General features: G+C 40.0%; 1 protein-coding gene across 1 annotated transcript in view; it reads right to left on the bottom strand.

Annotated features, from left to right (window-relative positions):
- Positions 1 to 26,451, bottom strand: part of FBN1 (fibrillin 1) — a 242,811-nt gene that overhangs the window by 69,488 nt on the left and 146,872 nt on the right. Inside the window, 12 exon segments of the mRNA XM_014522437.2 lie at positions 5,065 to 5,190; positions 6,186 to 6,311; positions 12,808 to 12,930; positions 14,404 to 14,529; positions 14,670 to 14,795; positions 16,135 to 16,263; positions 16,364 to 16,489; positions 18,311 to 18,535; positions 19,680 to 19,805; positions 22,703 to 22,753; positions 25,383 to 25,520; positions 26,121 to 26,240. Coding sequence (XP_014377923.2) covers positions 5,065 to 5,190; positions 6,186 to 6,311; positions 12,808 to 12,930; positions 14,404 to 14,529; positions 14,670 to 14,795; positions 16,135 to 16,263; positions 16,364 to 16,489; positions 18,311 to 18,535; positions 19,680 to 19,805; positions 22,703 to 22,753; positions 25,383 to 25,520; positions 26,121 to 26,240 — 1,542 coding nt within the window.

Here is a 26,451-nt window from a genome sequence, read left to right as displayed (position 1 = left end):
AACCCCCAGCCCCCCCCCAGCCCCACATCTCAGGGTCCACTCTGCCCACCAGCAGCTCTCTCTCTTCTCCCCATCACTAGAGAGGCAGGTAAGGATCAGGCTCCAACATGGGTATACATGACATGGGGGTTTACTTCACCCTAAATTGAAGCAGTGTTTTTAAAAAAACACCGCTTCAATTTAGGGAGAATTAAACCCCTGTGTCATGTAAAAATGTCCATAAAGAGGAAATGCATTTGTTCCACTGATACCAGAGTTCTCTTGTGCCAACAGATCGAGGCATGGCATACTGTTATTGAACAGAGGACAGATGCAGGGACAGGTTTCAGAATGCAGAACTTTTTACAAGCTACAATGCTAGGGCTTCTCAAAGTCAATGGGTGTGATGCTGAGTAAGAGCATCAGGGCCTTCTTTTTGGGTCCTCTCTGTCAACATATTTGTTTTCAAGTGTGCAGCTAATTAACAATTGGTATTGACTGCTCCTTCATCCATAATTACTAACAACACCTGGACAAATGGAGAATGCTATTTTTACTCTTATTAATTTCCAGATTACATAAAAACAAGAGGCCCTTGTACTGCCTCCTCCTTAGTCAGTCAATACTCCGAATGGCTTCAGTGGGAGTACTGGCTAATTCAGGAATACTGGACAAGACCCACGTTCTCCATCTGAGAGGTAGTCACTAGACACAAGACTATGTCTCGAAGCAGACAAAGCCCCTCCTTCAATTCTAGGTTGCCCATCATGTTTCAGAATTTCCTGCCCCTACTGTTTCTGCTCATGAAACATGGTGTAGAAATATAAATCCTGCATCTTCAGGCTCAGTTAAAATCCCTATTGGCACAAACTTGTGCTTGCATTGTTATGACTGATTGTCAGTTTATGAGTGTTGCCTGTGACCTAATTTACCCTGACATGGCTGTGTGTCTCTCAGCATGTTCCCATGCATGGAACTTCTACTCGGATCAAGTTCCATGCATGGGAACATGCATAGGATCTGCACATGGTCAGCAGGGACAGGATGGGATCAAGTAAATGTCCTGAATTTTCTGGGCCACACCTGAATTCCAGGGTCATGCCCCACTCCTTCAAAAAGATTGTTAAAATGGGAATTTTTAAAATTGGTCCTGAGTTGGCTGAACCCTCTGGACATTTCTGCAGCGCATCTTGCTGCATTTGCTCAGAGGATGCAAGGTAATGGTCCTTGCTATTGCGTGTAAATATGGCTATACTGCTTCTACAAGCAACATAGCCACAATTACCTGGTGTTGTGCCAGGCTACTTTGTTCTGCCTCTCACTCAAGCTGATCTGAGCTGGTGCAGCACTGCATGAACATGGCTATACTAATTAGTTTGAAGAGGGCAGGAGCAAATCCAATGTGTGCAGCATCGGAGTTAATTGCTTCTCAACACAGCTAAACAGCCCACCTGTGGTGGCTGCACCAACCAGAACCAAAAGTTGTTTAAATTATTTCCACTTTTGTCGGTCCGTGGAATATCTGGGATGGTGTCCTAGAATTTGCCCCTAGAACCTGGTGACATTGATAGGGGCCTGTTTCTGCCACCAAGTTACATGTAGTATAATTTCAGGTAGAAATTTGGCTCAGATGATTTCAGCATGGAAGAGTGTTTTACAAAAATCAGAGCAGCAGCAGATAAGCTGGTTTTCTGCACTGTAAATCCAGAGAACTACAAATTAAAATGAGAATGAAAAATTAAAATTAGCTGACCTAAGCCAGTCACGGGGAAGCCAGTTTTGAGAATAAATAAAAATAAAAATATTTGTAGTTCTCTGCACAAAGTGGTTTCAGAAGCAATGTATATCTTTGCATAAAACTTTTTGTAAGCTAAACTGTCCACATTCTTGCTGAGGAAGGGGGGGGGGGGGGGGGGAAAAAAAAGTGGGTGGGATGGGAATGTAAGGCAGTGGGTGGATTCTGAATACTGCTAAATGATTGGGGAAAAAAACATGTTTATTTGTTAAAATGGAAACAATAAGTAATGACAAGGGAGCTGAAATATTTAGACAAAACTGTAATGGAACCCAGAGGATATTATTTAGTTGTTCTCATGAAGCAGAAAACCTCCCATCTGAAGCTTCATACACATTTTTGTAATTTTTTTTCCACAGGAATACTTGTTATTAAAAACCAAGGGTGCTTTTGAATAGTCTGACAAGGAAATAATTCAGCACTCTTGTCATGTTGCTGGTCTGGAAATATACAGAATCCCTCTGTGACAGAAACACTAAATACTGCTCTCATGAGACTCACCTACTTGGGCATAAGAAGGTCAGCTGTGACATCAGGATTGTTAAAAAAAAAAAAGCAACAATACTGGGAATTCATGACCTATATACAAACCGTGTTTTTAATTTTAATGTGTGGGAATGTGCATATTTTGACACTAGTGGGGACTTTATTTCTCACTTTGCCCTGCGATGAGGAACTCCCCTTTGAAAGCCTTTGGTTTGGAAAGTGTTCATTTCTATCTCTCTTTTTATACCTGGTATCCTTACAGACTAGCCCTTGCATTCACTTGCCTAAGGTTTTCATTTGCTGACCATTAGCTGCTTCCTGCAGTAGCATATTGACCAAGTGTGTAAGAATGTAAGACTGTAAATTAAAAGAATGTCATTATCAGATTATAGTAAGAATGAACTTGACCTGCAGTTTATGCTGTTCTAGTATCTTGAGATGTCCTTGTATTTAATTTTGTTCTGTCCTTAGCTGAATTCCTGAAGTAATGCTCTGACTCAGACTGAACTAACAAACTGACCAAGATTTGCACTGTAGATCAGTTCCATGTAGATCTAGTCCGTTCCTTCCTATACTCAAAGAACACAATCTACACAGACTGCAGCAACTCCTTCTGCCTGGAGGCACTGCTTTACTCAACTAGATGCAACAGAACCCAGATCATTCCCATCCGGGGAGTTCAGAACCTGCTAAATTCACAGCAAGTGGCAAAATTCAGAACAAACTGCTCAGGTGTTTGCTGCGGTTTTTCCTTCAAAGGCCCTGTTTCCCTGATCAATAGGAGTTTATCAGGGGTCTTCTGATCACAGCTGATCAGAGAAGTGGCAACATTGAATGAAAAGCCATAGCAAACAGCTGCAGCTCCTCAGTAGTGCTGTGCAGCATCTGCATACAGCTCTGCTGTATTTGCCTAGTAGTACCCCTTCTGGTGGTTCACAGGAACTGCTTTTCCCTGCTTTGCTCATGGGAGTCTAAGCACATAGTAGCTCCTTCTGGGTTGGCATTCTTCCTCCCCTTTCCCAATACCCTGCAAAGCCGGCAGAATAGCTCTTCAGACTCTCACTCCCACTTATCTCACCCAAATAAAGCAGTGTTCTTGGTATGCCATAACCCGTCACCTCCCCTCTCCACTCAGCCTTCTGGCTGCTCTTCAGTCTAGCAAGCCCCTCTGCTTGGAAGCAGGTATATGCCATTGTGGTTAAATGAGCCACACAGGACACTTGAGGGACTCATGTCCTGCGAGCATCTGAATGTGACCAGGAAAACCAATGAACGTGGGAGGGGCTGCTTGAAAGGCAAGTACTTTGCAAGTGATTATAGGAGGGAAAGGCTGAGGGAATATTACACAAAAGAGAGTAGCAGAAATGACAGTTTGGATCTGTCCAGATATTCATGCTTGATTCTGGAGGGATCTGTAAGGAGAGATTTCCTTGCCTCCATTCTCCTATTACTAAACCAAGGCTGCAAGGGATATGTTCTCAAGTTGGGTTTTCTTGTTTGTTTGTTTTGTTTTACTCTGAACTACACCAGATGTCACCAGGCTAGTGGCATTTCCAGAAACTGCCCCTGGGAATAACACTTCAGAGCCCTTCCCGGCAGGGCCTTGCTTTGTCCTTCTACCTCCTACCAATTACATAATACTTCCTTACTGTTTAATCCACTAGCATAGCCCTGGGGATGTCACAGGACAACATTTGTCTCATCACCATTCATTACCCTGAGAGTGATAGCTGTGCCATGAGTAATTGAGCAGCACAGGGGTGCTGTACTTCTGTAGAGCTGCAAGCTTTGTATCTTTTCATACAATTTAGAATAAAGAAAAAGAATGCTGAAACATTGGTAAAACTAAGTGTTTCTTGGCTTTAGATCAGTTCACATGCAAGTAAAAGGCAGCTGTTGCTAATGCAAAACTGTTCATGCAGAGTCCAACACATGAGGTAGAACACCATCTCCCACATTGTTCTGTCCATATAGCCATATGAAAACTCAGCATCATGTATTTTGGACCCATATTGTACATTAATAATATACTTCTATAAGGGCAGACTTCAGAATGTATGCTTTGTCTTCCAAAGACTGCCAGAACTGTGTTTATGCTAGATCTGTATTGAAAATGAAATGAAATGTATGTTTATGTTCATATTTTAGGCAAAGCCTATGAATCTCGGCACCCTGGCTCAAGATGCTAGCACTATTATTATTAATAGGGTATTATTAATGTTAGTGCCCTCTCAGCCTGCACACTTGAATCTCAGCACTGTTGGCTGCCTCCAGATATGAAATAATACATATTTTGGTTTAGCAGAAATATTTTGATATAATTCAGTTAGTCATGTATCTGTACTGCTGCCACTTCTCAAAAAATTGAAAATGTATTTTAGCATATCTTTCAAGCCACTACTGTTTGCCAAAGTAACATTTGGATAGGATGCCTAGTATTTGCATACACAGTATACAGTTTCCTAATCCAAATCCAGTGTGGTTGTCTTTATGTGGTCTTTGGTGGTCTCATCATGTTACGCTGAATTGCAGGTTCTGTTCTGTCCTACCAGCAGGCATACAATAATGGGCCCAATTTTGCTCTGAATAGAATTTTGTCACTCACTTCAATAGGAGCAGGATCAGGCCCTATATTATGCCAAACAAACTTAGCATAACTCCAACTCAGCAAGTACATCCGAGAAACTTAACATTTCATAGCGGTAACTGCAATCATACAGTGCCAAAAGAGATTCTGCAAGCTAGAAAAAGGACACAGAGAATCTCAAATTATACAATTGTTAATTGTTGACTTTAAAATGTACCTGTGCATCCAGTTGTTCCTTTTTTGCCTGAATATCCCATGTCACAATGACAGATAAACGAGCCTTTTGTATTCTCACAGGTTCCACTCAGACAGATGTGTGGATCCAGATCACACTCATTAACATCTGAAAAACAATTTTAAGATTTATATCACAAAGTTCTTAGAAGGCAACTAACAAAGTCACTGAGATATGAACATTGGTACAAAAATGTATCTGTATCCATAGAGAAAATGAATTAGATTAAATATTCTTTGCCAATGTAAGACAGATAGCCAAATCAGATTTAACACTGCCACATTAGTGTGTTTTTAAACATTTCCTACCTTCTCTTACGTTCAGTTTACTTCCAACTTTCCTAAATAAATTCAAAAGATCAAATTCAATGATGAATTTGACCTATTGACTTTTCTCAATATATTTTTTTCCAAATATATTTTGTAATGTTATAGTAAATGTGTTTCAGTTTAAAACTTTAAAAACAAAATTATATTCTTGGATCTCAACAAAGTGTTGAACTTCTCTCATAATTTTGTCCTGGGGGCAAGTTTTGGCCAGTGCTATGACTAGGATAGCAAAAAATTTTCCCAGTCTAGTTCTGGGTCTCTAGCAAATCTGGCCTACAGAGCCATTCTGATTTCAGCTACACAGGAGCATTCTGGAAGGAACTCCAAAGAGTATCTCACAATTCTTGCACCCTAATTCAGCCAAAGAGCTCACCACCCACAGATTCTTTCTGCTCTTGACCAAGATAATCTGAATAGTTAAGGTGTGTATGTGGCCTTAGTGAGTCAAATGAATCATAACAAAATGCTGCTCTTACAATGTCACCATTTTGTCTGCTCTGAGGAAGAGGTCAAGTTAGCATAGTGTTGGAACTTAAATTTTCCTTTCAGCTCTTTTTTTTTTTCAAATGCACATAATTCAGCAAATATTTCCATAGTCTACAGGTGCAATTTCAAAACACCTGATCATCTGCCTGTCTTGCTAGGAAGATCATTAATATGCCTGCTTGTTTGCATATTTTAAATAAACTGATTATCTTATTATCAGATTTATTCAACTAAGGCAGACCAGACTGATTATTAGGAAGAGTAGGGAACAGAGATATTTTCACTTGCCAACACATGTCTTCATATCTTCAGATGCCATGAATCCATCATAACAAAGACACCTGTATTCTCCTGGTATGTTTGTGCACTGGCCTCCATCGCAAATGTTAGGATTGTCTTCACACTCATCAATGTCTACAGGGAAAGTTTAGATTAAGATATACTTTAGATGTGTGTACGTTGTCATGAAACACAATCCACCAAATCCTACAAACAAACGTCAATGATTTTGACAAATGTGTATAAGACTAAATCTTCCAATTAAGCCAAATACAGCATTGCACAAATTAGCCCTTTGGCAAAAGGACTCTTTCATCCCAATGGGAATGGAAGCAAGGCTTGCATACTGTCACCAAATACTATGGAACCTTTGTCACACAACACAACCAAGTTATAGTTGGAGGTTTTGGATGCAGACTTGCTATTCCACACAAAATTCCTATAGATTTCAACAGGAGCCACAGCCTATGAACATAAGCAAGATCAAACAGAATCAGCACCATCTTCAAATGATTAAAAAGTATGTGCTTATTTCATTAAAATCTTTAGTTATTTGTATTTTTTCCTCCATTCCTGGCTAGTCTGCCAATACATTTAGATTCTCCATAATTTAAAATGTTTCTCTCTCATTATGTTGGCCATCACTGACTTCAGCCGAGTTGAGGAACAGGAGACTTTCCTGCTTTATTGCTGCTACCTAATGTCTGGACTTTTTCAAAATCCAAAGGGTGCGTTAGAACTTCTTTTAAACACTCAGGATTTCTCTTTGTCGCAGACAACTTATACCAGTATGATCAAGATCCAAGAATTTGCTTAGCGATTCCATGGAAAAAAATCAACAAAACAAGGACATGAATTGAGAACCCTCTCACAGAGGGAAAGGGTGTAACTCATTATCAGACTGGTCTATTGTGGATTTTAGTAATTGTGCAGCTGCAGAAAATGAACTCACTTCAACTGTTTGCCTTAGGATCTTAAGTTCATTATTCTTTTTCTATAACAGAAATGGTTGGGCCTAGTATTTTGCATGGATAAGCAAACTCTTACATGGAAAAAAGCTGACTGGTCAGTCTTCATCTTAACATGCACATTAAACTGGAAATGTTGATTTGAAAGTAAAATTAGAATTTACATGCAAAATAAGTTCTGGAAATGGGGAAAGGAACCGCCAACATAAAGAACTTATTTTACAAACATAAAGAACTTTATATTTACCAACCTGCTGCTATATCACATTCATGTTTGGGGGGGACGGGGAAAATCAACTGGCTGACAAAGAATCTGTTGTTTCTCCTAATTGAACTGATTATTTATGCATAACCTCACCAATTCAAACCTGACCTGCCATTGAAATGAACAGAACTCTTAATAGTTCTATTATGGAGGAATACATTCTGCAAAGACTTCTTTTCAGGCATGATGTTAAAGACAAAACACAAATACTGTTCATGTATATGTTGCTTTTATATGCTGTTACGTGCATGTACACACACACACACACGCGCGCAAACAACTGAAAATATAAAATCATTGTTCAATATACTAAGTTCATATCACTAAACAGCAGGCAGTATAAAAAAAAAAAAAGTTTGTTCTGTTGTTCATATAATGCCATACAGTAGAACCACACATTTATCATAGATGGCTACTGAGTGGTACAAGCACTTTTTCTCATTTCATTATATAAGATTTTTGGGGCCAGATTTGCAACCGATGTCCTAAAATATGTATGCAATTTTTTAACAATTCAACATGTATGCATATAATCATCATGTGCTGAAGGTAGCACTGGTACCCTTTGCAAGGAGTATAAAAGACACCAGCTAACAGTTAGGATAGACTTTCAGTTAGAGGTCTACTCAAACCCTCTGCCATGTTTGCTGGTTTCTGCTTTTAAAGTATTACATACACATATACATAACTAGATATCTGCCTATGCAATTTGTAGAGAAAGAGTTCATTATCTAATTATTAATATTTGTGCTCACAAGTTATTGCAGGTGCAAAGTGCTAAAGTAATCATCTACAGATGCACAATTACATGAGAAATAAGAAGCTGGTACTAAAATCTGGAATCTAATCTTTACAAATTTAATAGAAATTGATAATATTTATCTTCATAAGCATTTATTCATTCTGCAAATGGGAACTACTTTATTAAAAAAAATCTAGTGGTACAAGGAGACTGAGTTTCAGTTTCTCCGAGAGAGAAATATGCTTCATATTCCTATTTGCCTCCCTACTGATATTTGCCTTGTGAAGTACCACTCAGAACTAAACTGCCTGTTCAGGTCCAATTCTTTTTATACTGAAAGATGACAGGAATACAGAAAGAGAAAGAACTAGAAGGTATATTGAAGTAGTTATAGCCAGGATCCTATGCACCTTCATTTCCGTCCTTATTCATTCAGATTGAGTTCAGTTTAACTGCTCACATGAGTAGGGATTTGCAGTATCATATCCTAACTTTGTAACTGTAAAAACATACACCTATTATTGATTGCTTTTACTTCATTGACAAAATATTGAAAAACAGAAAAACTAGAGCCTGTAGAATTTTAAGTTCCATTGGTATGCATGTCAGCTTTTGCACCCAAAACTCTGTAACAAGATAGTATGATGAGGGGTAGGTGTGAAAGTCTGGTTTATGAAAATCTATTTTTCAGAACACTGGAGAGGTGTAAATACAAAGTGACTCATAATTCAGTTCAGATTTTGCTAAAGTCCTTCAACCAAGTCAGATTTGACTACAAAATCCTGTGGTCACATCTATGAAAAAGTAAACTTTTGACCAGAAACACCAAAAACCCATTCCCTCTTTTTAGTAAAGGTCAGTCTGTAGGATATATATATATATATTTTAATTATGAAACTGAGGACTTTAATTCTAGAGTTCTATGGGTTTTTAAAGCCTACTTTGAGGTTTTATTTATGCCTGTTTGCAGAAACAATATCCTCAGTTTTGGGCAGGGGTGTCAAAGATACAGCCCACAGGCCACATCTGGCCCACAGAGCCCTATCATCCAGCCCACAGTGCTGCCTGTGGGTCTCAGACAGGACCAGCACACTATATGTAGTGTGCGCTGGACCAGACCCAAGCACTGCGCACACACTGTGGCACTGGACTAGCACATGTGGCACGCAGGGCTGGACATGTGGGGCCAGTCCAGGGTGCCTGCTGCACACAGTGCCTGCATGGGGCTGGATGAGTTTGACACCCCTGGTTTAGGGTCTTCTTACTGAACTATTCTGGAAGGCAATGCTTTTCCTCTTTGCTGTTAATGTAGGGGATCTTTGTGTGAGTGTTATAGGAATGCCTGGGGAAGACAGAGTAGAGTAGAGGGAAATGTTTTCTATCAATCCCCAGCTAGTGGAGCTGAAGGGTCCCTAAGAACTGCTCTAAGTCATGCTGGGAGAGTCAGTTTGGTCTCAAATCAAGCCATGAACAGGAAAACAGAGAAGAGCTGTCTCCCCTCCCTCCCTTCCACACACACACGGTGCTGTTGCTACTAGGATTTAGATTTCACTTTATACACAATTTTGATCAAATGGCTCTTATTTTCCATTGAAAAGATGCCTAAATATGTGAACATTGGCAAATTTTCGATGCAAAGCTGCCTGTGCTAGAAATGGAGCCACTTCTGCTAACAAGGGAAAAATATTTCTAATCTAAATATTTTAGATTTAGAAATACTTTGAGTCAGTCAAATTCACACTTTTCTAGTTGATTTCTGCTTTCTAATGATTTCTCATTCACAATGAGGCCACTTCCCAGAGCTCTGAGGGTATAAAGGGACCTTGAAGGGGAAGTAAATTACATTTAATACATGTTAAGTATTAGAGTTAGAGCCTCAGTACTTTAGAGAATTATCCAGTGGCCTTAATGAAAATGAGAATTTAGCCTGAGGTTTATAAATATTTATGAATTCTAAATGTGAGATTGCTCTATTAATTCAGTGCAGACAGACCTCCATTTATCAAATTGTAAAGGCAACTGTATTTCCAGGGATTAATTACATTAGGTTTCTGATGTTCCTTTCCCACTCTGAAGGAGATTTTGGGTAGAAGAGACCAGAAACTAGCTTGAGCTGCAGCTGGCAAGCTTCCATCATCTCCCTGGATCAGAAATGGGGTACAGTATTTGTGTAGTATAACTACTGTTCAGTTTCTCACTATAAGCACAACATCATAAGAAAGTAAGACTTGAAGGGACTTCATGGTTTGGGACAGAAGTTACACACAAACCAGTTTAAGTGATCAGAAGCTGGTGAAAACCTGTAACAGCATATAAATTCAGTGCACATCAACCAGTTTCAAAATGGCTGAAACTGGTTTAAGACAAACCTAATTGAATGTAGTAATCAGACTTAACTGATTTGGGTTGAAGTGTTTTATGGAAGTTCTGTCCCAGACCCCTTCCTGGTTTAAATTAAGTCAGAGTCTCTCAGCATCCCAGAATGCTTTTCAGCCCTGGGCTGGGCTGGGCTGGGCTGGGCTTTTTGCTCCAGAGAGCATGGCTGGCCCTGTCGCTCTTCTCCCTACTTGGAGCTCCAGTTGGCTAAGGTGGAGACTGCAGCCGGGAGACAGCAATGTTTGCTTGGCTTCCCCCTACCCTGAAGTAGAGCTCAAAGTAAGAGAGACTTTGTTTTCTTGATGGGTTGATAAGCATTGTATTCTGATAAGTTCCCTGCTGGCTTGCTGTCGGTGTTCAACAGTGGACAGAGAGAGGTGTGAGAAATGACCTGGTTTGCAATGAATGCAGTGCCTGTCAGTTTGCTGCAGACAGTATGAAGAAGCAGGGAGAGGGAGATTGCAAAGCTCAGTATCATCAACAGATGCATGAGGTCCACACAAGCAGTTGTCCCTCCCTCCCACCCCCCTTTGCCTCAGAGTGCTAGCCCGGGACCAGGGGCTGGGGTTTGGCAACACTCCCACCCCTTGAGCAATGAGCATGGGGGAAACCCTGGTGGGGCTGCTTCCCCCTCCCCCTCCCCCTCCAGGCAGACCCTGGCTGGGGACAGTGCAAGCCAGGGTGGGAGTTTAAACCCCACCCTAATCACAGCATCCTGCCAGGGGCCTGGCCACATCCCCCTCTCAGCGCAGCACTATGCGAGGAAAGGGAGGGCTGCTCTAGCACCCCCAAGCTTCTAGCATGAGCCACTGCAGGTATGTGCCTGCATTTCCTGAATCAAAAGTGAATGTCTATCCATTTGCAAATCAGTTCAATCCCTGCAGGTTAGAGTAACCTACAAAGATTGAATCAATTGAGGCTTGGGCTTTTTGAATGTCTGCCCCTAGACCATGAGGTCATTTAGTTCAGATGACTGCTCAGGGCAGGATGATCCCTGACTAAACCATCCCAGGAAAGTGTGCGTCTAACCAGCTCCTGAAAATATACAAGGGTGGAGACTCTGCAACTTCTCTTGGTAGCCTGTTCCAATGCTTGAGAACTCCCATAGTCAGAAACGTTCCTCCTAACCTCCAACCTATATTTTTTCTGCTGCAACTTGAGGCCATTGAGGCTCTTAATTCCATTCCCTAGAGACACAGAGAAAAGTCTATCTCAATCCTCTTTATAATCGCACTTCAGATATTTGAAGATTGCTGCTCTCAGAAATTTCTAAAAATCTCTGCAGAAAGTATAAGAAAGTTGCCTAAGAAAGATTCATGCCAACTGGGTTTTAGAAGGTCTGAGAAAGACAGAGTTATAGAGTAATACGGCAGTCATATTTTGCTAAGGAAGAAAAAAGGAATTGTACAGGAGAGTGTTGTTCCAACCATAAGAATACCTGCTCACTACACAGCTACAAAACAGGATAATGAATTTCTATTGGTAGTTCTACCTAGTCTCTCACCAGCATAATCATTTTTGTATACCTATATCTAGTGTGACTATTGTAAGCTCCTGCATTGTTCACCTCGCTTTGAAAACAGCCTTTTTTACTGATCTTGATTGTACCCCCAAGAGTTACTGAGGCAACTGAAGTCTTTTGGCCAACTCTGAACCCAGGCCTGCGTCTAATACATAAGAGAATATTTTGCATTAGGGGAGAAAATTCACTTTCTACACAAGATAAAATAGTTTTTGCTCCCACACCCACAATGGACAAACTTTTATCTTTTCTCATAAAAGCCACAAGCTTAGAACTAATATAGCTATAAATACCTGCAGGAAAAACTATGACATATAGTTATATCTATATCTATATAATATTATACCTGCAAAAAATCCATGACATACACAGACACACACATACACACACACACATATACATCCGTTCACATATATATAGCGGCAAGAAAATGACTCCCATTAGAAATCTAACTTGCGGTTGTGATGTTGTGACATAGGTAATTTCATCCAAGGAGTGTGGCAAATTCTTTCAGTCAAAAACATCTGGATATACTTTTATCTTTTAGTGTACATGGTATGTGCCCAAAAAGAAATATATTTGTCATAAAATAGTCAATTCAGAATTTTAAACTGTTCCTAAGGAAGTAGGAAACATAATGAAGGCTACTTAGTATAACTGATGGTAGATAGTTTCAAGCTGTAATCTTAAAGTTACACTTCATTTTTCATTATAAAAATTAAAAGGTTTCAGTACACATGCTCACAAATCTGCTTTACCAGTGCAAGTCCTGTGGTCGGGCATTAGTGCAAAGCCTTGTTTACAGCTACAATCATAGCTGCCCTCTGAGTTCGTACAGAAACTCTCACAATCACCGTTCCTTATGCTGCATTCGTCAATATCTAGAAAGAAAAAAAGTATTGTTAAAAACACATATGGAAAACCTTTATTTTAAAAAGGACGTGCATTTCAAAGATGTATTTTGGACTACATTTTCAAACGGGCATCAGTCCAGTCTCTGGTCTTGCACATACTTTGCATGCACCTCTACTACACCCAAGTGAATATAGGGGAACATGCTTGGATATAGGCACTAGCTATTAAGGGAGTGAGATTTATGTCAATTTATCTGAATGCACATGCAAATCACCCTGAAACAGGAACTAACATAGCTCCATTCCTACAGTACCCGAGTTCCCTGAAATCAGTGGAACTGCTTATGTGGGTTTGTAAGGCTGGCCTGAACTATCTGGCTGAGCACTTCAGATAGGATCAGAACTACTTTTTTTGCCTATATATCAGATTTTTATTTAGCTTTAAGGAAACTGAGAGTGGAAAACCATATGGCTAAGCTATTTTCAGATTAGATGTGAGGAGGTATGTGCTCAGAGCATACACAGTACTCTATTCTATCAAAACATTGCAGGAGCTGGGGTGGTGTGGGCACTAAGAAGTACAGTCAACAGCACAGAAGTCAAAAGCTCCAGGCCACAGCAGAAGCACTCACAGCATGGCCTGTCAGATTCCAAGGAATATGCAAATTCCACTAAATACCTCGTCACAAGGACATGAAAAAGGAAAGCATTGCAACCTTAAACATGGCAAATTGTGAATAAAATACTGATCTTGGGAATAACACAATGTACCTCAGTGGTTCCTGTACTTATTCAAACTTAAGTTGCTTATAAATTATCAGGGGTGTAGGTTGTAGCCGTGTTGGTCTACGGACATAGGCAGACAAGGTTCCTTGGGTGAATTTGATATCTTTTATTAGACCAACCCAAATAGTTGGAAAATAATTATTAAGCAAGCTTTCGGGTTCAAAAACCCTTCGTCAGGCTAAGGAAGCTGCAGCAGTTGGTGTGTGCTCTTCCTGGATGGAATGAAATGTAAAGAAGCCAGCGGCTGGGCTGGTATAAATTATCACGCTGTTTTATATCTAATAGTTAATTAACTATATCTAATTTATATCTAATAGTTAATTAACTGAAATGCTAATTATTACATAATTACACAGCATAAATACTGCAACTATTCCAAAATACCAAGCAAATAGGAAGGAAAATGGAGACAAACAGACCAAATTTGAAAGCATCTCAGATACTAGGATGTTCACACTTCAGTATCCTGCATGCTACTAGAGTGTCAGAATCATACCATTAGATAGGACTTCATGGGTCATCTGGTCCAAATCCCCTGCGTGAAAGGAGGAATGCTACTCCCAAAAATTCTAGTCTGATATTAAACCCTAAATTATTCATTCAGGAGCAGTCATTTCATTAAAGAGAATAATATATAAGTCAACTGTTCTCAGTAAGAGGCAAGTGTTAATTTGTAAACTGTCTTCACTAGTAATCAAAGGATCAAGTTCTTACCAACACAATATAATTTGTCAGGTGTAGACTTATATCCAGGGTTGCAGGCACACTGATACTTTCCAATAAGGTTGACGCAATGTCCATTTCTGCACAGGTTGGTACTTAAATCACATTCATTAATGTCTGTTTCAAAAGAGAAAGGGAAGACATAAGTCTGCAGTGCAACAATGAGCAAATGTCATAGATGCATGGATGGTAGGAGGCAGGGAATGTAAGCTTACAAATGACCATATGCCATATAAATTTTACTTGCACCATCATACCTACACACGCTGAAATATTTGGAGCCATTTGATGTCCTGGAGGACAGTCACAGCGAAAGCTTCCCTCTGTGTTTATGCAAGTTCCACCACGGCATAAAAGAGGATTCCGCTGACACTCATCAATGTCTGCAAAAAGAAAGCACAGATCACTGTAGGAAGTAACTGTCTGTGTATGTAACAGAATACGTTGCTGGTGCTAAGAACAAATGTGTGTTTCAGCTTTCAAATGCACAAATATGTGCACAAGCATCCCCTCCCCCCTCCCCAAATATCTCGTCTTCTATAAGAAGTATTCCGAGTCCCTTTCAGTCACTGATATTACTTCCTTTTCATACCCCAAGAGAGACAAACTTTTCCCAGATACCTTGCCCCACTCCCTCAGAAAGTACACAAAACTGTTCCTCTCTTCCCTGTAGATAGTGTCTTCATTTTTCCCTGTCTCCCTCTACTTTTTCCTACCCCACTCCCTTTCCTACATAAACATACATTACAGGTCCACCAGCTTCCTTTGGCTGATTCAAGACCCAGCCATCAGCTTCAAAGGCAGCAGGAAGAGGCTGTATAAGAAGCTACTGGGTTCTGACGAATGAAGAGGCAGGAGCTAAATGATATTTATGCTAGGTAAGGGCCTTACCTGTCTCTCTGTTAATCCTTGCTGGAACCCATTCAACTCCTGCACCACCAATGGATAAAATTCTAAGGGCTGGGTTCACATCACAACCCCATGTCGCCGTATGTGTTCTGCATCAGTCATTATTTAATATTTATACTGGTGTTTAACTAAGCTTCTCTTCATTGCTCCAAAGGGTCACATTCTGTTCTCAGGCACACTTTAATGAAACCAAATAAAATCTGTTGCCTTCTACACTCTTGATTTATGTCAAAGGAACTGGGAGCTCAATCTGGCTCACAATGACAACATTAGTAAAAACCTGCTGCCAATCCATGCTAATCATGCCATGCCACAATCTGTGAGATAGGGATCTTAGGGATGAATTAAGAATCCTTGCCTTTTGTTCATTTGTGCTTTGGCAACCTTGAGAAGTAGCTAATTCATTCTTGGGGTGAAACCTAAGCTCCCTCTTCAGGGTCAGCTCTCAACTGAGTTAAGTAACTGTCACTTTAGATTAATTTAAAATAGAAAATGTCAAGCCCCAAGCCCAATGAATGTGAAGTATGCTGGCATCCCCATTCTTTGTGGGGAAACAAGCCTGAACTTCAGTACTCCAGATAAATGGAACCAAACTCAACTGACGGTTCTAACTAATGACGTCTGCAAATCCAAAACCAACCTGATTTACCTATTGTGGTAAATGTGCTGATCCAGTATATATAGAGGAACCTTGATGAAAACATGTCCTATTTCAGTTTCCAAAAGTATAATCAAATTAACAAGGCTCTATAAAAAAACAAGCCAAACACATGGCCATTGTGTCCCATCTTTAGTACATCATTTAAAGCATACCCATGCAGTTTTTCATCATCATGAATCCACTTTCATATCCTTCAAAACATTCACATTCAAAATCCCCAGGAGTATTGACACAGTTCCCCTGGCCACAGAGATCAGGAGATATGCGGCACTCATCGATATCTGCAACATAAAGCAACAGTTTGAGTGCATGTTATAAAATCACAAATCAATGTTTTCTTTTAAAAGCAATTTCCTGATAGTTGCTAGCCAAGCACTGTACCTGTACAGTTCCTTTCTTCAGAGTCAAGTGCAAACCCGCTGTCACATTTACACTTAAAGCTGCCAATAGTGTTTCTGCATTTTCCATGGGTGCAAAGGCTGGGGATCATTTTACACTCATTGATATCTGAAAAGGAAACAAAATGTTAATAGATTTTAGTATCAGTTTGATTTTACTAAACAGGAATGGTTAAATACCTTTCCCAGAGGTTTAGGCTAGTAAAAATCTCCAGCAGAAAGGAACAACTTTTTGAAAACTGGAACTGCAGTTGATGCATAAAACTGCCTGCATCCAGACAACAATTCTTATGCAATTCTCTAATCCTTTAACTCACAGATTTCAAAATTATTTAGAGATGGGTATCCTTAATCCTATTCACTGATGGGTTAACTGTGGGGCTCATCATGTCCAAGTTTCACTTGGATATGAATATTTTCTCTCCATATTAAAAATGAAAAAACAACCTACATGCAACAATACAGCAACAGATTCAGAGAATGATTTGAGGTGTTTTGGGAAATCTGTAACTATGCACTTGTTGAATTTATTAATATTTAAGCCAGTTTATTCCTCCTCCTAATTGTAAAGGTGAATACAAAAACCTACAGAGACAATGCTGAATGTTGGTGAAGAGCAAAGCAAAAGCGACTACACACTGACTGAGAAGTGGAAAATAATCTACTTTGAACTAATAACCAGAAACATTTCTAATGCAACTAGGTTCTAATAGGAACCTTCCTGCAATGGAAATCTAATCAAACCTTTTTACCTCTCATCTCCTTTCTTTTTCTAATCCAGCACCCTAAAGTAGGGGGTCTCTAAAGCATCGAGGCAACAGGTTATCAAAGGTTTTGGCATTTTATTTAACAGAACAGATTTCTCACTCCCTGAAACCACTCTCCAAGAAGGAAACAGGAACCATGCTAGTATACTCTCTAACACACACAACTGAGGAGCACACAGGGGAGCAGCTCAAAGGACTAGCATCCTTCAGAGTTCAGTATATCACTTTTTTGACAAGCCCATCCTCTTTTACAGTTGGAAGCCCACAAGAAGAATTCAGATTATGTTCCATTTACGAGGTAAGCACTAACACATATCACTGAAGCTGCCTGAGATTCTTCTGTTAAACAAATATTGGCTTCTTTGTCTAACATAAGCTGATCCAAAGCCTACTGAGGTCAACAGAAAGACATTCACTGTCTTCAGTGGGCATTGGACCAGGCCCATGGCAGCCAAAGAGAACTGCCAAAAGAACCACGCCATCCCTGGTTTCTGAGAAAAATGAGGTTTCCATGAGTCATAGAAAATAATTAACATAAATAAAAGCACATGTCATACTTTTTATGGATAATTAATGGCCTAGTAACTGCTTATGAATCTAAGTTTGAAACAATCAGCAACATTCGCCATTCTCATTTACTTTTGTCCCTTTTCTTCAAATTTCAGTGCATTTGTTTTTCAGATAATCAGTTTCCTTAAATGTCTGTTCTGAACAAATTAATATCCACTTGCCTTTATGACCATATAATGTTTAATCTACATCGGTAACTTAAGCTAGAAGCAGTTATTGTGGAACATGTTTGAATGTCACTGTGCAAGTCCCATTAATACTCCACTGGTGGTACTCATTTCTGCTCTGTTCCATGCATGTGGCACACATCTTGCTTTTTAAAGGGCTGCAATATTTTACATAAAACAGAGTCTTTGAGTTTGTTATGGTTTGTGACATACAGAAAATCAGGTCAAATCAAATGTCCCTCTGGCCTTAATTCTTATGAAATGCAACCGGATCCACCAAAGTACCTGAAGTGGAGATTCTTAACTCCCACTGAAATTTCCAAAGCCACAGAAGTTTATCCAAAGTAAAGGAAGAGTAAAAACTGCGTAAAACCAACAGTATTTGTTGCTAGTGCTTTAAAAGTTATTTTAAAATACCTTACATACCTTTGGAGAATGGCTTTCCATTTATTTCTACTCTAGTAGAAAACCCAGGTCCCCTTGGACAAAGAGCAGAATATTCAGGTGTTCCCTTTAAGGGGCATTCCTCACATTCAGAGCCCCATGCCGCACCCACAGAACAGCAGCAAGCATCCATTCGGTGCCGGCCTGGTACTTGCAATGTACATTGTTCATCTTCATGCTTTAGATAGCAGCTCTCCAAACGAATGTCTGTTGGGTAGTTAAACAATGATTTGATGGAAAATTGAGAGGGAAGGGAGTGGGAGAGGGAGCAAGTGAATGAGAATTTAATGAACAGCAGAGGTATTGTTTCTCAAAAACTCCTTCTCAGAAAGCCTTGCCTGGTCAGGATGCAGAGATTATGTATAGTTCTTTCCCCCCCCCGACTAGTGGCTCTAAACTCTGGAATTAACATTTCCAGATTAAATAAACCTAATATGGTTTAGCATTTAAGATTGATTTTGGATTAGGGAGGGGGTTGTAGCTCTGCTACAACCCATGCTTTTGTCATTTAGTATTAAAAGCTTAGACATTTATTATTAAAATTGGTGAATATTTTCTGAATGGAAGATAAGCAGTACTTAAAATCAATATATTCTGCTGTACTCCACAAACAAATGCTGCATAGATATACAGACAAGGTTCCTTGGGTGAATTTGATATCTTTTATTAGACCAACCCAAATAGTTGGAGAATAGTTATTAAGCAAGCTTTCGGGTTCAAAAACCCTTCGTCAGGCTAAGGAAGTTGCAGCAGTTGGTGTGTGCTCTTCCTGGATGGAATGAAAAGTAAAGAAGCCAGCGGCTGGGCTGGGGAGTCAGTTGCCAGGCAGATTATAATGTATCAAAAATCCAATGTCTATGTTTAGTCCATGATCTCTAGTATCCAGGAGGTTGATGAAAAACCTACACCCCTGCATAGATATACAGCAGCTTTATAGGCCTCATCAAACTGAGATGTACATTAACCCTGGCCTGGAAGGACTATCTTTAAAGACAAAAGTTATTAGTCTCCAGTTGAGGCTGCCAATAAAAGATGTCAAGCTGCATCAGGTTTGCTGATAGGTGTTAAGATACCATCTCTCTACTAGGATTTGGGTCAATGCTTCTGTGCCATTTTACATGGCCACCAAATGATAAAGTGCTTTTGCAACTGAACTATATTTGAACTGGCAACCTAAAATTGAATGGCTTTGCCTCTCATTATTGACCCATTTTTAAAACTGCCCTGAATAAATTTTATTTTCCTTTTTACAAGTGGGGGCTGCAAATCTTTGTTGGTCATATAGAGATTTGACTGGGCTTCCCCTACCTCCCCAACAATAGCAAAAGAACAGTAACTGCTTAATACCTACCATGACACATCCGTCCAGAAGCATCTAAAGTCATTCCATTGGGGCACTGACAAACAAAGGATCCCGCGGTATTGACACACTGCCCATTGGTACATACTCCGGGAAACACCTCACATTCATTGACATCTATTTAAAAAAATAATTAAAACAAAGAACATACATAAATTACAGGAATATGATGGTTCCAACATTTGTGCTTTAGGGCAGGTCACACAAAATAGCAGCAGCTTCCAGAATTTGGCAAAACTCCAAATTCTTGGGCTTTGCTAAGCAAGTCAGACAAAACTAATTAATTACAGCAAACTGCAAGTGATTAAAGGTACTAAGCGTTGTTATTGTGCAGTTGATGTGTCTATTGAAATCTAGGTCATAAATACAAAATTAGGTCACTGACAAAGATGCTCCATTGCACATTCATTGTTGGCCAGGTTTTTTAGAAGTACTGAGGTGCTGACAGATGCAGACAACTGCCTACTGGGATTTTCAAAAGCCTGATTCTCCTTGGGTGCATATACATGAGCTCTTTACTCAAGAGTTGACTAATTAGGTCTTCAGTAAATCATCACCATCTACATGTGTGCCGATATTAGGGAGCAGTAAATTAATTAATTCTGCCATAAGACAGTATTGTCAGGGACAGTACTATGTTACGGCAGAGTCCTTTACTGTGCAGAAAAGCATGTGTGGATGGTGACTGGGACCTCAGCAGCTTGAGCCAGGGCAAAGCAGCACCAGGCTGGCAGCAGGCTTGCAGGGGGTCAGCCACATGGCTCCACAGTTTTGATACTATCACGCCCCAGCCAGCCCCTCCACTGCTCAAAGCTGCCACCTGGAGCCCAGGTCTGGACCCCTGAGCCTGCTGCCAGCCTGAAGCTGCTCCACCCTGGCAGCATATGAAGTCACTGGGCATGGGAACAACTGATTCTGGCACAAACTGCACTGGAGTTTATTGAGCTGCATTAATAGCTTGTGTATATGCACCCATTAAGTATGTAAATATGTGAAAACCCACTATGCATCTCAGCATGTTTCAGCACCTAAACAGTAAGAATCTGACCCTATGCCCTTTAATAAGTTCTTCAGTATATCCATAGGAAGCTTGTATTTTATCTTGTTTACATAAGCGTATCCTGAATGTATTTTTAAGTGGTAAGCTTGGCACTGTTTTGTATGATCAGGAGGATAAACTCAACCAGCTGAAGGTGATTGATTATAAATAAATTATTAGCAATATCAGGACACTGGCCTTGCTGAAAAAGGCAAATGTTTCATATAACAGCATTTAAGCATTTTTATTGAAAATTGTCTCAGAAATTATATTACGGTCCAAGATTGAGTATGAAAAATTTAAGGAGTGGAAACAGGTGGGTAGAACAGAATGTTTCTTGAACCATGTAGCTGCATCCCACAACTGAAGACAGATACCAGGAGACAGTAGCTCAGATTTGTTAGGCATATGGACTAAAATTCCTCCAGTTTGTGTTGTGTGTGCTTTGGTGGAGAGGGGTTGGGTGGGAAGAGATACCATTTGGGGCCTCTTCACAGGTCCATGGCTTACCCATAGAGTACAGGCGATTGCCAGTTTCACTCCTTCACTCCTCATGTTATTTCCCTGCAAAGCCTGTTTTAGTCTTCAGTCTTGGAGGGGAAGACTGAATGTCACCTTTTGGGAGGTAGACATTATCATTTGACCCCTTCCCCAATACCCTAGTAAATTTCTTGAAGCTTGTCCCTGAGTTCTCTGTACTGATCAGTGTTTAGATTCACAAAGCCTAAAATGCTACTTCAACACACAAAGAGTATGTATAACTAGTTTAAGAAAATTGGGGCTCCCATGGCCCATTGGCCTGAGAAGGATTAAAGCATTAATGGTTATAAACTGAAGTGCTGCTACAGGAAATGCTGAAAATACTGAATCTACATCTTAGAATCCTCACAGTGTTGAAAATGTCCTAAGCCTTTCCTGGTGAATAGAGATAGGTGGGGCCACCATTTTTTGCCCTTTCTTTCAATTACACAGTCCAGAAAGTGTGGCTGAGGTCAGATAAGTTATGTACACTGGGTCTGCAGTACTGATGTGCCAAGGTATTCAGTCAGATTTGGAAAGCAAAGAATGTGTGTGGGGGTGTTCCTTTGTTTGCTTTTCTTTTTGTTAAAGAAAAAAAAAGAGTGCTTCTTTATAGAAGCCACATCTGGGAATCATTTGTTTTTAAAATATTTTAACTGCAGTGTCATGTCAGATTGTGTCAGTCATGATGACCTACTACAGTTTGAGACACTGAGATGATGCATATATGGGAATATACCGTGCTTTGGCAGGGGTCCAAATCAACCCAAACAGAGGAAGAAAGAGGGCTTTGGCGTTATAGCTTCTCAATGTATAATATGACCAACTCACACATCACAACAAAAACCATATTTTAAAAAGCAACTCTTTCTTTAATTAGCATTTTAGCATGGTGTGACACCAATTCCATGCACAACAAGAAACACTTATGCTTTGAATTACATCCAATTTTACACAGTGCAAAGTGGCTAAAACCTAACATTACAAATGGTAACAAAAAGAGAAGTATATTATTTAAATGAGATTTTCTTTTCTCTCCTTTTAAAAATTATAACTTATTCTTATGTATTCATGAAAGGTTAAAATGATTATATCTAACATGTCATAATGCTACAGTTCTATAATTATGGATGCATTTTCATACATTTTTGACCTAGTGAATTGCTGAACACTAAACGGCAAATGTTTGATAAAGCAGAGCCAGCTCCATACAGTACTACAGTTTATAGCATAAAAAGTGTGAGATTGGAGTTAAATTGAATTACAATGGTCTACTCCATTGGACTTCAAGAATGCATTCTAAAACCAGTGAGAACAAATTTAGTGTAATTCTCATGATGTCAATGAAGAATTTGACTTGGGATTCTTACCGTGGTAAATTGACAGTACTAAACCAAAACATCAACTTTTAAAAAAAATCAGAATGTGATTAGTGTTTAAAAGCAAAAATAAATACCTTCACACAATGTTCCCCTTATTCTTGAATATCCTTTTGAGCAGATTGGATCTATAACAAAACAAACAGAATGTGAACTGTTTACAATACCATAATCCAGAATTTGCTGTGGTGACCTATTTTAATTAGCTAAAAGAAGATGTGAAATCTGAACTTTATAGGAAGTATTTTGTCAGGTAATAAAAGCATATAACGGAATAACTAACTAAACAATAGAATGCATCCACATGTCTGCTTACATCCTCTCTCAGTTCTAATGTATCCAAGTTACACAAACAAACTAATAGTGGGTTAAATAACTCCAATGCCATTCATAGCAACTTAATTACATTAAATTATTATTGTTCTGAAGTCACAGCCATTGCAGCCACTGAGTCCTTAGTGGCTAATTTAATTAAATTAAATTTAATTAATCTTAATTTAATACTGGTGTGAGTGCGTGAAATTCCACTGCAATGAGAAAGATTAATTTAACCTGGAGACTTCAGCATGTGAGCAATTTTCAGCCTGTAGAGAATAAGCAGTGAATATACATTTCTGAGTGGTCAACCTTTCCCTGAATTGGTGCATTTCTGCTACAAAATTGGATCCAACTGCCAAGGGAGTACATGAAAACCTCAACCCACTCCCAACTCAGATGCAAGAGTCACTATGCCATTGAGTAATCTAGGAAGTGTAACAATGGGGGCTACTTCCTCCAATGCAATACTGATAGGCCAATAAGCTGCTTTTAGTGTAGAACTCTAAGGATATTCTTCTACTGCTACACTGGCCCTGAACAGACAGATTCCTTCTAGTGGAAATTTATCAGAAATTTCCACCAGTGGGAATGAATTTCTTGGAGAGAGAGCAGTACAGGCATTCAGCCTGCAGCCACACCCTCTCCCCTGCTTCCCGCGCCTTCCAGAGACTATGGTGATCCCATCTGAGGAAAGCGTGGGGAGCAGGTTGGGGGAAGAGAAAGGGAGTGGTGACTGCTGCTTTTCTCCCTTTCTGAACCTGTTTGGGGAAGAAAGGGAGCAACAGGGCAAAGTTCCCAGCTGCTTCTAACTCTGGGGACTCTGGTATGAGGAATGGGCAGAGGGCTTGTGGTGCTGCTGCCTCCACTCAGCTTCCAGTGCCTGAGCAAAGGGAGAGGGCAAAGGTGCCTGCCTGCTTCTCACACCAGAGACCTCAGCATATGAAGAGCCAGTGGGGAGCAGATGGTGGCTGCTCTTCCTCTCTTCTCCTGTTTTATGGAAGCAGATGGAGCAGCTGCCCTGCCACCTTCTCCAGACCAGGGTGACCCCAGTCTTGGGAAGGCACAGGACTCTTTCCCCTGGCTCTAATCCTCCTGGTCTCTGAAGTGTACAAACATTCATTCCCTTCTCCTCCTCCCCAAAAGAAACTCTCCCAGGAGGACTTCTACCTGGTTTGAGTTGGCTTGTTTTTCTCCTGCAACTGCCATTTTTGGTCCTGGAGAAAGAACTTGAACATGTACAGACATGTACAGAATGGGGATTCTCCTGGTAAAAAATGAATGTTTGTACATAGTGGGCACATTTACATGTGAAATTAATGTGAAAGAATAAGCTTCAGTGCATATTATGATGGAATCTATGGCTCCCTGGTGCTATGTCTCCATGTGCGCCTGGGACCGCAGCACGTTGAGCTGGGTCAGAGCAGGGGTTGTCGCCCGGGGCTGCTCCAACCTGGCTCGGTGTGCTGTGGAAGGGCTGGCTAAGGCATAAGGATGTTCTACTGTGGGGCTAGCTAGCAGGGACCAACGAATGCCACCACAGCGTAGCACTTGTATTTACAAATTCTACCCTGAAGAGGAGTTATTAGTTTCCTGCAACCTAATAGGGCTATATGTATAGATATTGAAACTTTACTGTGGACCTAATTAGGTATCTCCACCATAAATGTCTCATGTAGATGTGCCCAGCCAATGTTAAGTTCCCAATATCATTAATTTTGACAAATGCAGTACAGTGATATGAGATATACCAAATGATAGATTATAGGTGTGGTCAATTGCTATAAATCTAATTTCAAAATATATTTACCATAAAATCAAAGTACAAAAACGTATAGCACTAAATTCTAAACTTTTATGTTCCTTTCCCATCCCGACTAAGAAAAGGATAACTGTAATGCACTAGCTAATGTCATTTGACGTATGATTTTGCTGCTATGGAAGTGTCACTGGCTTAGTTCAAAACAGAACTGGATGGAATTTGCACAAGTCCTGAGCACTGGTGATCTTTGCAAGAAAAGCTTTTCACTGACCTCTTGCAATTTATTTTGTATTGTGATAGGTTAAAGGGCAAGCAAGATAGAGTCAGTGGCAAAATTACCTCCTCCCAGCCCCACTGATCACACCTCCACTAAATAAAATGTGTGTGGGACTAATATTGGGTATTAGAAATTAAGACTATGCTTGCTACTCCATGTGATGTGGCTAAGGTGCTCAGATGGTTCACTAGGCTTTGTATGAGACATCCAGCGAGTAAAACAAGTGCTGGATAGTTTTGAAAATCTAAACAATTGTCCTTTTTGTGGGTTTAATCCAAATGACTAAAATGCCAGAGCAGTTAGTCCTTCAGATAAAAATAGGAAATGGATGTACTGATATGGTCTCATAAGGTCCTCGTCCTGTCAGTTATGATGATACATGAGAATAAATCAATGGTCTTACCTCGTTCACAGGGTGTACATGGGCTACCCCAAGCAGCACCCAGTGAAGAACAGCACTGGGATTTGAGAGTCGCTCCATTGATATTTATTTCACATCTCCCATCCACTATACTCTGCCAGCAGGTGCCTTTAACAGTTTCTGTTGGGGGAAAAAAACAGGATATCACCATGCAAAATGCTTAGCACTGGCAGAGTTCTCATTCCCCTGCTGCTTGTTGCTCAGAGTAGGTAAAACAGCTTAAGTGGGAGAAGTAGTAATTTATTGCCATTATATATCAAAAGTATATTACCATCTCCCAAGACCATGTATTTCACTCACAGAGCCATAGTGTCATTCAGGACTATTCTTGGGGTGGTACAACTGACACACCACTGCTCTTTAGACTACACCTCAAGTTCAAACCCAGCCCTTTCTCAAGGTTAAATTTTCATAAGAAGGTGCCCCTTGTAGCAGACAGGCATCCTTTTGAAGAGATGGCTTATGTGTCTATATGCTTGTTACAAAATCTCTCCTCTCTCTCTCAAATCTGAAATGAAAACACATTGTGTTCCCTCCCAACAGCGAAATTATTTTTTTATGTACCCACAGTAATGGCGAAAAGAAATATTTTCTTAACATTTTCTACTGAACTTATCTGTCCAAGTTATTTTTAAATGCTTTCTGGACTCGGTATACAGTATTTGTATGTCACTGGAAATTTTCAACCAATGAACATATAATCTTTAGATGAATAAATACCTATGCAGATGGTTCTTGTTGTATCCAAAGTACTTTCAGGGGAACATTCACAAGCAAAAGAGCTTAGTGTATTTTTGCATACTCCATTAACACATGGGTTAGACTCGCATTCATCAATATCTAGAAGAAGAACACACTCTCATTAGTGGCAGTAGGTGCTAGCAAGACTTCAGAAAGCCTCCTTCAGTTTAGTTAAAAGTAAAAGGTATCTTGCCATGTGACAGAAGATTTTCTGGCTATTTTTCCATTTTTCAGCTATGGAGCTCTTCATAGAGGACTGGTCAAATACATGGCCAAAAGATGTACTAACACATCTCCCTAGTGTGGTTTA

The sequence above is a fragment of the Alligator sinensis genome, unplaced genomic scaffold, assembly GCF_000455745.1.
Source record: "Alligator sinensis unplaced genomic scaffold, ASM45574v1 scaffold814_1, whole genome shotgun sequence".
NCBI classification, from domain to species: domain Eukaryota; kingdom Metazoa; phylum Chordata; order Crocodylia; family Alligatoridae; genus Alligator; species Alligator sinensis.
The sequence above is the reverse complement of the archived record's forward strand: the minus strand, read 5'-3'. Positions and strand labels throughout refer to the sequence as shown.